General features: G+C 42.2%; 1 protein-coding gene across 1 annotated transcript in view; it reads left to right on the top strand.

The window, feature by feature from the left end:
- LOC113406061 (phosphate-regulating neutral endopeptidase PHEX) overlaps window positions 1-12293 on the top strand; it is a gene marked incomplete at its 5' end in the record, with an annotated part of 117396 nt that overhangs the window by 51036 nt on the left and 54067 nt on the right. Inside the window, 2 exons of the mRNA XM_026648306.1 lie at window positions 2896-3024; window positions 6862-6963. Of these exons, the coding sequence (XP_026504091.1) occupies window positions 2896-3024; window positions 6862-6963 (231 nt within the window). The remainder of the gene's footprint in view (window positions 1-2895; window positions 3025-6861; window positions 6964-12293) is intronic.

A 12293-nucleotide genomic window follows, 5' to 3' on the forward strand; every position in this document is an offset into this window, starting at 1 on the left:
TTATGTACTCACTTGAGAAATCAAAGAAAATATATACATCAAGTTGGTTGTACGCTTTCCAGCACAACATTTTCAAGTTGTCATGTAAATAGGCCATGTGAGGGTTCCCTGCATGTGGATGAATTCCATCCAGTGTGCTAAGCACAGTACAGACAGGCCCCTGAGTTTCCAGCTTGCCTCCGCCTGGCAATGGGTTTCAGACCTGAAGAATGTGAATCTTGGCATCAAGAGGTTTAAAATGAAAATGGTTTGCACTTTGCAGAGGAAGGGGAGGGGAAAATCACACAGTTAATTAAAAGTGGAAGGTCATTTTCATAGGCTGTAAAACAGGACATCACTGCTGAGAAATTGCTTTGTTTATAGTATCAGCCATTTTTCTACACTGTAGTGCTAGTAGCACTCATAGCAGGCCAAGCCTCAGTTGCATTGTGTTACTTACCAAAGCTGGATTCAAACCAGTGACTTAAAGCTGGAGAACCCTGTGTCCCATAACTAGCCCTGTAAGCCACAGACTCCCTGGATGTTTGGTTACTTTATAGTAAGTTTAAACTTTACATACTATTTCCATTTCATTGGGGGAATTATTAAAGTGACTTTTACATGATGAGACAAGGCATCAGAGGAAACAAAGATTTCATTTGCCAATAAATAAATAAAAATCCCTGAACGTGTGTTTGAAACCATTAAAATCTTGAGGATCCCTGTTTTCCTCCATTTTGCACCTTCCTCCTCCCTTAATGGCCATTGCCACATGCCAGTATGTTTTGGGCTGATAAAAGATGAACACAGATCCCTTCAGAGTCCATCAACATTGCTGTTCAATTGACTGGAAAGGGGCTCCATTAAGGGCTTGCCTATACTTATGGCTAAATCGGTACTGCTGCGTCGATGCAGCGTTGATGGTGGAGCGCTCTCCCGTCGACTTCTGTACTCCACCTCCCAGAGAAGAGTAAGGTAAGTTGGTGGGAGAGCATCTCCCATCAACACAGCATGGTGTAGGCACAGCGGTAAGTCAACCTAAGCTACGTCGACTTCAGTTACGTAACTTATGTAACTGAGGTAGCGTAACTTAGGTCGACTTTACACCTTCAGTGTAGACCAGCCCTGAGTGACTCCAGGCATTTCTTCCTTTCCCGATAACAAATTGGGGAGCAGGCCATTGGGGGAGGCTAGCCCTTGGCCCCTCCTCTTCTGCCCAAGGCCCACCCCTCTCCCTCGCCATACACCTCACTCTCCCACCGGAGCCCAGAGCACTCCCACCATGGCCGCCGGCCCCACAGCCCTGGGCCGCTCGAGCGGCCTCAGTGTCCCCAGCCTGAGCCCCGGAGCGCCGGGTGGGCAGCACACGGGCAGGGCCACGCTAGGCTGTTTGGGGAGGCTCAAGCCTCCCCCAGCCTATGATGTCCACTGCCCATGGGAGCAAGGCAAGGCTGGCAGGTACAAAGTGGTGCAGGCAATCAATATATTTTGACTAGCCTACATGCTGACACTTTCTCTCAGTCAAGATACCTCCTCTCACAACACCACCCAATACATTTTTTGTCTCACTGGAATCTGACCGCCTGCTATCTCTTCCCCATCCTCAAAGTTCTTCCTCCTCCTATAGCCTACTGCCCAATGCACAAACAATATCATGTTTGGTACATTGAAGGGAGTTGTGGTATAATAAAATGGCTAGTCAAAAGATATGCATATGCATATGTCAAACATTAACTCTGTATTATTTGAAACTTTTTGCCATTAGAAATTATTCAATGAAAGATTAACTTTGTCTCCATGGCTTTTTTCTTCTTCTTTTACTCCAATATTTCTTTCCTTCTATTATACATATTATTACTTTTCCTCTATTTTTTCAGTATGTTTCACCGCACTCTTATTTCTCTGATGCTTTTCTCATCTAACTTCTTCCTCCTACTCATTCTGTATATTCTTCTCTTGCTACGTTCTCTGTAGTCTTTCATTCCCTCTTTTTTATCCTGGCCTATTACTCTACATCCAACTATGCATGTCTCTCTCGCAATTGCACACTGGACCTCCTGCTCTCTCTCAGGCACTAGGGCCACTGGTGCCAGAACTGAAGGAGCAAGGGGCCATGCCTCCCACTTTTTAACAAAAGAAACAAGCGGAGAATTCATGTCCCTGCAGATCCTCCCCTCCCCCCCCCGAATAATAGATTCTGCCAGGGAGGTGCTACAGATATACATTTTGCCCACTCGGAATTGCTGTGGGACCAGAAGAGAGGGCAGCTGGCTCATTGCTGGAGCAGCCAGCCGTGGAGAGAGAGAGAGCAGGCACTTTGGCCTCAGCCTCCCCACTTCTACAAAGGTTCCAGCGCCCTCTCCTACCTCACACATTCATGCCCCTCTACACTGTCACACACATTTGCCCCACTCCCCCCACTCAGTGGTGCCTTTCTACACTCCCACTTTTCTACTGCATTCACACACTCATTGATAGCCTCTACTCGTGCTGGTGCTTTCTTTCTCACACTGATATTAGTGCCCTCCCAGAAATGCCCATGCAGGCAGGCATACTGATGACCTTCCACATTCAGTAGTTCCTACCCCAATCCTTTGCATCCTAATGGCAGGCCTGGTTCAGGGGAATGGGGAGTGACCAGAGGGGTGGTCTTTTGGGTGATGTTGAAGTTGGTGCAGAATGCTGCATCCTGCTCATTAAATGGTGAATTAGACATTAAGAAGGCAGATCCTCAGCTGGTGTCTTTTTGAAGACTATGAAAATGCAACATAAATAGTAAAATGACCCTGCTGTTATATATATATATTAGGTTATGTCTGTCTGTTACTTTTCAAAATTTACCATGAGGATACTGAGTTATTTCCATGGTTTTTCTCAAATGGCATGTTCTGATGGTTTATTGTGCAATGCCAACAGGTAATCCAGGGAACCACATCTTTACTGCCTCAGTGGGATAAATGTGTAAACTTTGTAGAAGGAGCACTCCCTTATGTCATTGGCAGGATGTTTGTGGATGTCCATTTTCAAGAAGACAAGAGAGAAATGGTAAGTCCTCCTCAGTCTCTATCTGAAAACTTTTAAATAGTTTCTTTCTCCCAGCAGAATAAATTTCAAGTTGAATTTATCTTTAAAGAGAGACTTTCCACCAGCAATGATTTTAAAAATTTCACTTATTCAGAGCAATGGATGGTAGGGAAAAACAGAACAAAGAAAAGGAAATGCCTCCTCTCCCTCCAGCTAAATTCAGTCTGTGCATTCATTTCCAGTTCAGGCCTTTGAGACAAATATGTAGCTGGATTTAAAAATGTATCCAGGTAATATTTTCACCATGAATAACACTTGTAGTTATGACTTCTAAGATAAGGGTAATTCTTGTGATGCAGGAGCCAACTGGCATCATCATTGGAACTGTAGGATCTGATCTTGAGGATCTGATCCAAGACTTCTCAGCTGTGAGGGTCAAGAAGGATCTCCTCTCTGCAAATGCAGCATTGCACAGTTGACTATATGCATTCTGAATATCCTCCCTAGAAGTTTGAGCCAGCATAGGAAATCCATAACTGATCTCTGGCCCAAATTTTGGGGAAGCTATCTGAAGATCAAAACTCAGGATTTGTGATTCATAAAATTTTAGGAAGATAATTTTAAGAAATCTGTGATGATATAATCAAACCTCCTGCATAACACCGGTCATAAAATTTCACCCAGTAATTCCTACGGTGGGAGGAATTATTCTTCCATATTATGTAAGTGAACATGATTGAGCCCAATAACAGGTGATTGAATTAGAGCAGGCCTTTCAGAAAGCCATCTCTTCTCAATCAAAAGACTTCAAATTAATGCTGAATTTACCATTTCCCTTGATAAATTGGTCCAAAGATTAACTATCCTCGCTGTTAAAAACTTGTGACTTAGTTCCACTTTGATCTTTTCTAATTTTTTAACTTCAACTTCCAGCTAATGGATCTTCTCTTTAGTGGGCCTAAGCTGAACCCCAAATACTAGATTCTGGGAAAATTCAGATTTGGATTGAAGGGCCTGATCTAATACACGGTAGTCAATGGAAGGGTTTGACTTCAGTGGGCATTGAATCAGGCCCAGTCTCCTGATCTAAATTTATTGGCTTGACTCAACCTCTAGTTTCTTCAGTTTCATGTGTAGGACCAGGTGTTGGCTGCTGTCAAGGGCAGGATCCCAAATTGACCAGTGGTTTGATTTGGTTTGGCAAAGTCTTTGTTCCTTATATTTTCAGTAATGATCTGGATTCCCTTTTTTACTGTTGTAAGCCTTTGTCTTTGAACTAGAATTTCCTCTCCAACATCCAACTTTTTCAGCTCCTTGGTCATTCACTGAATTCCTAAAGTGGTGTTTATATTACAGTTTGTTAGGGGAAAAAAACACTGGGATGTCACAAACGTAGCGTAATGACCTCCATGCAGGTTTATCTGAGGGCAGGTCTATACTACTGCTTAAGTTGATCTAACTGACGTTGCTGAGGGGTGTGAAAAAGGCACCTCCCACCCCCGCGTGACACAAGTTACAGCGACCTAAGCTCTGTCCACACTGGCGCTATGATGGTGGGAGAGGCTCTCCTGCTGACATAGCTTCCACCTCTCACGAAGGTGGCGTAATTATGTCAACAGGACAGTGCTCTCCTGCTGGCATACAGCGTTTTTACCAGATGTGCAGTGGTGCAGCTGCACCGCCGTAGCGCTTCTAGAGTAGAGCTGCCCTGAGTGTGAGTATGGAAATAAAATTAGAGGTCATATTGAATCTGGTTGAAACCTTGAAAATTGTGGCTCTTCAAGTTTATTTTTAATAATTTTTTCTCTTCCTCTTTTTCGATTCTTTTCCCCTTTCTTACATCAGGCAAGCCATTCTGATTTCTAGAACATTTTTTCCTTAGCTAAAGGAGAGTAGGTAGCTATCCATGCTAAGCAAATCATGAGTTATGGATGGTATGGTGTTTTCAGGTTTTAGTCACTGATGATGTCTCACGACATGCATGCCTTCTCTCTCCTCCTTTTATGAAAAAATATTATCTGTGTCTAAATATAGTATTGTTTTTGACCTACAGACTCTGCAGTGTTTCTTACAGCTATGCCTGAGCAATTTCAGTAATAACTCTGATAATATGAATAGGTTTCTTCTCCCACCCCCTACTGCTACAGCTGGTGCATAAAACCTAAATAGACACCAGGGTCCAATTGCAGAGCTTGAGTTTGAACTTGCAACCTCCAAACACAAGGAGTTCACCTCATTAGTGTACTAAGTTAATTGATTCAGTGCTCTGCCATCAATATTCTTTAAGTTACTTTAGTCCCTTGGATGCCGTTTACTGAGATGGTTTGGTCATATTTAATGTTTTGTTCTGGTTGTCCTATATTGTCTCTAAAGTAATGAGATATTAAAAAAAGGAGGGGAGGAAACTGAATAGTAAAGAGGGCAAGTGCTTTCCTTTAATTTGAGACACACACACAACAAGGAAATAACAGCTCAAAATGTGAGTCTGATGCATTCATGACTGCTCAGCTGAAAATAATGTTGCTATTTTTCAGGGTCCCTCTACCCCCACAAGGACATTTTAATGATACCATCTCTACTGATTAACATGTTGCACATCCATGTTAATTGACATTTCTGTTTATTTTTAAATTTAACACAGCTGATAAACTTTATATAGTGATATGGTCGAATCCTTAGATTAGTTTTGAATGTCTTTTGGTATCCCAACTTTTAGGCCTGATCCAGCTCCAATAACTTCAGCCCTTCTTTTATTGCCAAGGTTGTGTCTTTAGTAATTGCCTATCAACACAAGTAGTAGCAACTGACTATGAGCACCTCTGTTGTTCAGCTCCCCCAGCCAAATACATAGGACTGATAACATTTCCGCTCTTTAGACCAGCAGAATAATCTTTCACTTGGGATCAGATGCCATGGGGTTGCTTGATGTGTATCATTTTAGGCTATTCTCGAATGTCTATCCTCCTAGTATCTAGGTGAATCATAGAATATCAGGGTTGGAAGGGACCTCAGGAGGTCATCTAGTCCAACCCCCAAAGTTCCGCGGGCCGGTCTCGAACCCACCCAAGCAACCAGTCCAGTCACGAAATCAGACTCACACAGTCTCTCTCCGTCAACTCTTTCTAGGTCCCCGGTCACTATTCCTGTTACTATTCCTGTTTTTGAAATTCAGTGACACCTTGTGTAGTCATTTTATACCTGTGCCAAGTGGATGAAAAATGCTACCAGATCAGAATTGTGGTGCCAATGTAAATTACTATCCAAGGTGCAAAAACCAAGGAAAACTGGGCCCAGTTGGGTGTTCAAGCTGCTACCATCTGTAATATAAACAGTAAACTTTAAATTACAGTAAAAGTCCACAAACAAAGCTAGTTGGATAAATAATAGAGCTCTGCTTTGTGTTTGGGTAGAGATGCAAACAGCCCAAATACGGTTCTTTTGGATGAATGTCAGTCAGAAGGAATACTGGGCACTATACACATGTGATTGGGAAACAAATTGCCAGGAATTTCACAAGACTTCTGCTGTTCTCTCAGCATGTCCATCATGAGCACAAGAAAGGCACTCTCATGATGACTGTTCATTACTGTGTCATGGAGAGAACAATAGTCAGAAACTTGTGTAGTGTAGCTGGTAGAGATGAAAATGAAGGCAAGCACTCTATGACTAGAAATCCCAGGGTTGCGGGGAGAGACAGCGAAAGGTATGTGGGGAAGGAAGGAGACTTGGTGTCGTATAAAGAGAGACAGATGTAGTCTTACCCCACAGGTCATTCATATACCCAGTTAATCAAGAAATTTGCTTTTCTCATAGTCAGTTTCCCATGACTCTCTTTATTGGGGAGAATTTGTTTTGCAGATGGCGGAGTTGACTGAAGGGATTCGCTGGGCCTTTATCGACATGTTGGAAAAGGAAAATGACTGGATGGATGCAAGAACAAAAAGGAAAGCTAATGAAAAGGTAACTGTTGATGTGGGAAAATGAAAATGCTGGGTGAAATCCTGCTGCGTTGAAGTCAATGGAAGCTTTGCCATTAGTTTTAATGCTGTGTTTAAAGTTCCATTTAATTGTTTTTTATTTTAGAAATGCACATTGGCAATCTGTTTGCCTACACTTGTAGGATACTGGGCTAGATGGACCTTTGGTCTGACCCAGTATAGCCGCTCTTATGTTCTAATGCTGAGAAACCTGAACTCCTACTTTTCTGCTAAGCTGTTAATTTTGTTATCTCATTTCCTCCCATGTTCACCCTGTTTGTTTTGTCCACTTCTTACACCCTGACTGACATGGAGATTGTGAGCTCTCTGGGGCAGAGCTGTCTTCCTCATTATTTGCCAGTACAGTGCCTACCACAATGATCCTTGAATGTGCTTTCTAGGTGCTACCATAGTACAAATGAATAATACTACTATAAAATATTTTTAAGTTTAAATTGTTTAGGATGTCCAGTACTTGGAAGGAGGAGGCTCCAATTTAGCAATGGGTATATGAAGATGTTATATCTGGCATCTTCTTTGATGTCACTGTTGGAAGTCTACCCCCTGAAAACAGTACTTCCAAGATGACGTCACCATTCCAGTGAATCAGCAGTCCCCAAATGCAATGATATCACATCATTCTCAAGATTGGCACTTCCCTTCATGATAACTTAAACATTGTGTGACATTATAGTGCAGAGGGTGAATTGGATGTTAGAAAGTATCCAAGGCTTCCTGAACCAGGTCCCTCCATCCCTCACTTACACTATGTGAGACATGGAAAGTGATCTCAGAAAACAGGGAGCAGCACACAGAGCAACAATCTGGATTTGTCTTCACTGCAAAAAACGACTGCAAGTGTCAGAGCCTGGGTCAACGGACGTGGGCTCACACTCTGGAGCTAAAAATAGCAGTGTAGACATTTGGGCTTGGGCTGAAGCCTGGGCTCTGAAATCCAGCAAGGGGATGCTCTCAGAGCCTGGGCTCCAAGCCCGAGCCTAAACGTCTATAGTGCTACTTTTAGCCCCATAGCATGAGCCCATTGAGCCTGAGTCAACTGACCCAGACTCTAAGAGTCACTGCCAAGGGGTCAGTCTCTCTCTCTCTCTTTTTTTTTACAGTGTTGACATACCTTAAAAATGTGTGAACTCATAGGAGGAGAGGATGGGCTCTTCACTTTATTTGTGGAAGTGATTGGACAGCATTCAATTGACAAACACCCTTTCTGAACAGAATTATATGCAAGCAGAGCTGAATTATGTCCCACTTGCTGTGCTTGAATAAAAATAGCAGTTTTGATTTAAGAAAAGCAGTCTTCAAAGCTTTTTGAGAAATCAGATGAAAAGGCTGTGGAAGTTATTTTATCTTTGGAAAGTTTTAAATTCAGTATGCAACATCTTTGCTTCATGCTGCCTTTCTCAAGAACACATTAGGAATGTATAGATGGATGAGTGAATCATTCAGAGCACCAAAGCCAAGGGTAGCAGCGTCTCACTATGGTTCTTGCTAACCTGATAGCAAATGGAGTGTATTACCATTTGAGCCACCAATTACCCACATATTTTTACACAGCTTGTGAAGTTTAGGAAATGAACAAACTAACTGTCTGACTATATCTAATATAGATACTAGTGTATCTAATATAGATACTTGCCCAACTCAGGGTGAATTGATGCCATTTTTGGTCTTTGAAGAGGGAAAGAGGCCTTGTACATATTTTTTTCCAAATAGCAACTTTTCTAATAATATCATAAGAGTCTGGTCTTATTTCTCTACTAAATTATTTACTTAACCACTCTCCCGCACTACTTCTGTCAGCCGCCTATCAGATATAGCAGAAGGCTGAACAGAAGAGAGCCAGTAGGAGAAGGTGGTAAAAGTACCATAAAGTCCGTAAGAAGCCAAAAACCATATTGGTCATATGTCCTTCTGATACATACAAAATGTGCCTGGCAGACTAAATTCAGAGCTAATATAAAAACCCTACAATATGGTACAGTAATATATGCACTGTTTCAGTTGAAGTGAATGGGACTTCAACAATTTACTTCAATGGGAACAGGAGCAGGCTTATAAGAGCAAAATATATTTAAAGTATTATTTATTTATTTATTTATTATATTAAAATGATTATTCAAAAATCACAGTAATATCATTGACAGCTGTCACCTTTTTGGATCATTACTGTAGAACATATTTTTTATAAGAATTCACATGTCTTGTGTGATTTTTAGCATATTAGACACAATCCCATAATAGGGCGTAAGTGGGATACAAAGTGAAATGACCTGATAAAATAATACTTTTAAAAAGCCCCATCTATCTTAAATCCTCTTAATCCAGAAGTGTTTTAAACAACCCCCAAAGCTTATTTCATTATGACTGTTCTTTTAAAAAAATTAAAAAATTACATCAAACAATAATATGATATATTTAAAACCAACACACAAAATGTCAGCTTTATTTGAGTAGTTTGGGCAATATTGGCAGAATATATAGGGAGCATCCTTCTCAGGAGAGATTGGCATCTTTCTCAAAAAGACATCCAGGAAGCAAGGTAATTTTCTAGGATTATTTAAGGCTTCAGATTGTAGGTTTACACTGAAGTTTACAGATAGACACCAACCCTGCCAATAAAGAATAGTATGGTGAGGCAGTCTTAGTTTTGTAGAGATCTGGGTGGATATTTCGACATGGGTTCAAAGTGTTTATTCATAGAATCACAGAATATCAGGGCTGGAAGGGACCTCAGGAGGTCATCTAGTCCAACCCCCTGCTCAAAGCAGGACCAATCCCCAACTAAATCATCCCAGCCAGGGCTTTGTCAAGCCTGACCTTAAAAAACGTCTAAGGAAGGAGATTCCACCATCTCCCTGGGTAACCCGTTCCAGTGCTTCACCACCCTCCTAGTGAAATAGTTTTTCCTAATAGCCAACCTAAATCTCCCCCACTGCAACTTGAGACCATTACTCGTTGTTCTGTCATCTGCTACCGCTGAGAACAGCCTAGATCCATCCTCTTTGGAAACCCCTTTCAGGTAGTTGAAAGCAGCTATCAAATCCCCCCCCCCCATTCTTCTCTTCTGCAGACTAAATAATCCCAGTTCCCTCAGCCTCTCCTCATAAGTCATGTGTTCCAGCCCCCTAATCATGTTTGTTGCCCTCCGCTGGACTCTTTCCAATTTTTCCACATCCTTCTTGTAGTGTGGGGCCCAAAACTGGACACAGTACTCAGATGAGGCCTCACCAATGCCAAATAAAGGGGAATGATCATGTCCCTCGATCTGCAGGCAATGCTCCGACTTATACAGCCCAAAATGCCATTAGCCTTCTTGGCAACAAGGGCACACTGTTGACTCATATCCAGCTTCTCATCCACTGTAACCCCTAGGTCCTTTTCTGCAGAACTGCTGCCTAGCCATTCGGTCCCTAGTCTGTAGCAGTGCATGGGATTCTTCTGTCCTAAGTGCAGGACTCCGCACTTGTCCTTGTTGAACCTCATCAGATTTCTTTTGGCCCAATCCTCTAATTTGTCTTGGTCCCTCTGTATCTGATTCCTACCCTCCAGCGTATCTACCACTCCTCCCAGGTTAGTGTCATCTGCAAACTTGCTGAGGGTGCAATCCATGCCATCCTCCAGATCATTAATGAAAATATTGAACAAAACCGGCCCCAGGACAGACCCTTGGGGCACTCCGCTTGATACCGGCTGCCAACTAGACATGGAGCCATTGATCACTAACTGTTGAGCCCGACGATCTAGCCAGCTTTTTATCCACCTTATAGTCCATTCATCCAGCCCATACTTCTTTAACTTGCTGGCAAGAATACTGTGGGAGACCATATCAAAAGCTTTGCTAAAGTCAAGGAATATCACGTCCACTGCTTTCCCCTCATCCACAGAGCAAGTTATCTCATCATAGAAGGTAATTAGGTTAGTCAGGCATGACTTGCCCTTGCTGACTGTTCCTGATCAGTTTCCTCTCCTCAAAGTGCTTCAAAATTGATTCCTTGAGGACCTGCTCCATGATTTTTCCAGGGACTGAGGTGAGGCTGACTGGCTTGTAGTTCCCCAGATCCTCCTCCTTCCCTTTTTTAAAGACGGGCACTACATTAGCCTTTCTCCGGTCATCCGGGACCTCCCCCGATCACCATGAGTTTTCAAAGACAATGGCTGTGCAATCACATCGGCCAACTCCTTTAGCACCCTCAGATGCAGTGCATCCGGCCCCAGGGACTTGTGCACATCCAGCTTTTCTAAACAGTCCTGAACCACTTCTTTATTTACTGTGGTATTTCTATTGATATATTTTATAACTGTGCCAAGAGCTTTGGATGGGCACATGTTAAATGAATAAATAAAACCCCTTGATAAAATAATTTACTGGATAAATGGGAGACTTACCATGTGTCAGATCCCTAGAACTTTAATAAGTAGATTGCTTGCACCAATGTATGATCAGCTTTACACATCTTCCCCCTTCCATTTTTTTCTCTTTTTACTTTAATACAATAACATATCAAACAGAAAATTTGGTGGTTTTACCAGTATTTATTTACTGGTTTGATACACAGAAAGTGCATCTGTCTAAATGTGTCCACATTGTGTCATTGCCTGTGTCCACAATGCTGCTGTGATCCTGTCAGAGCTCACAAGTTGAGAGGTTGTTTTGGGTCAGTGCTTGAGATGAGGAACATCTGCATAAAGTATATCGCTGTGGATTCCTAGGTAGCCCTCTGACTTCTGGGTCAGTACTGAGCCAAAGCTCAGCATTATAACAGAGAGTTCTGTGTTGCTGGAGACACCATGTTTCAGATGAAAGGCCAGAAGGAACCACTAGTCTGACCTTCTGTATAACACAGCCCATAGAATGTCACCCCGTTATGCCTGCATTGTGCCCAGTGACATGTAAAATAACTGCTCTGGCTGCTGTGGTAATGTAAGTGTCTCATGGCATTTTTATAAGAATAAGATTGTTAACTTGAGGACAAATCCAACTATGGGTGATTACAATCTGACCTCAGGGAAACTCTCCTGAGTTCAAATCCATTGCTCTATCCACTTGGCCATACTATTTCATAATGACATGTAGTGTAGAGTTACTGTGTGCAGTTAAACAGCACCTGCATTTTACCCAGAAATGGCTGCATTTCATATAGCCTGTTTTGTCTATAGTTTGTTCAGCTGTTTTCTGTTTGTTTGTTTGTTTTTGAGTTTGCAAACCACATTGGAATGAAAGGAGTTAATTGTTGTTGTTATTTTCCTGTTTACCATTTCTACTGTATTAGGTCAGTTTCCCTGGTATTTAGTCCC

The sequence above is a fragment of the Terrapene carolina genome, unplaced genomic scaffold (assembly GCF_002925995.2).
Source record: "Terrapene carolina triunguis isolate 2854851 unplaced genomic scaffold, T_m_triunguis-2.0 Scaffold22, whole genome shotgun sequence".
Taxonomy (NCBI): Eukaryota; Metazoa; Chordata; order Testudines; family Emydidae; genus Terrapene; species Terrapene triunguis.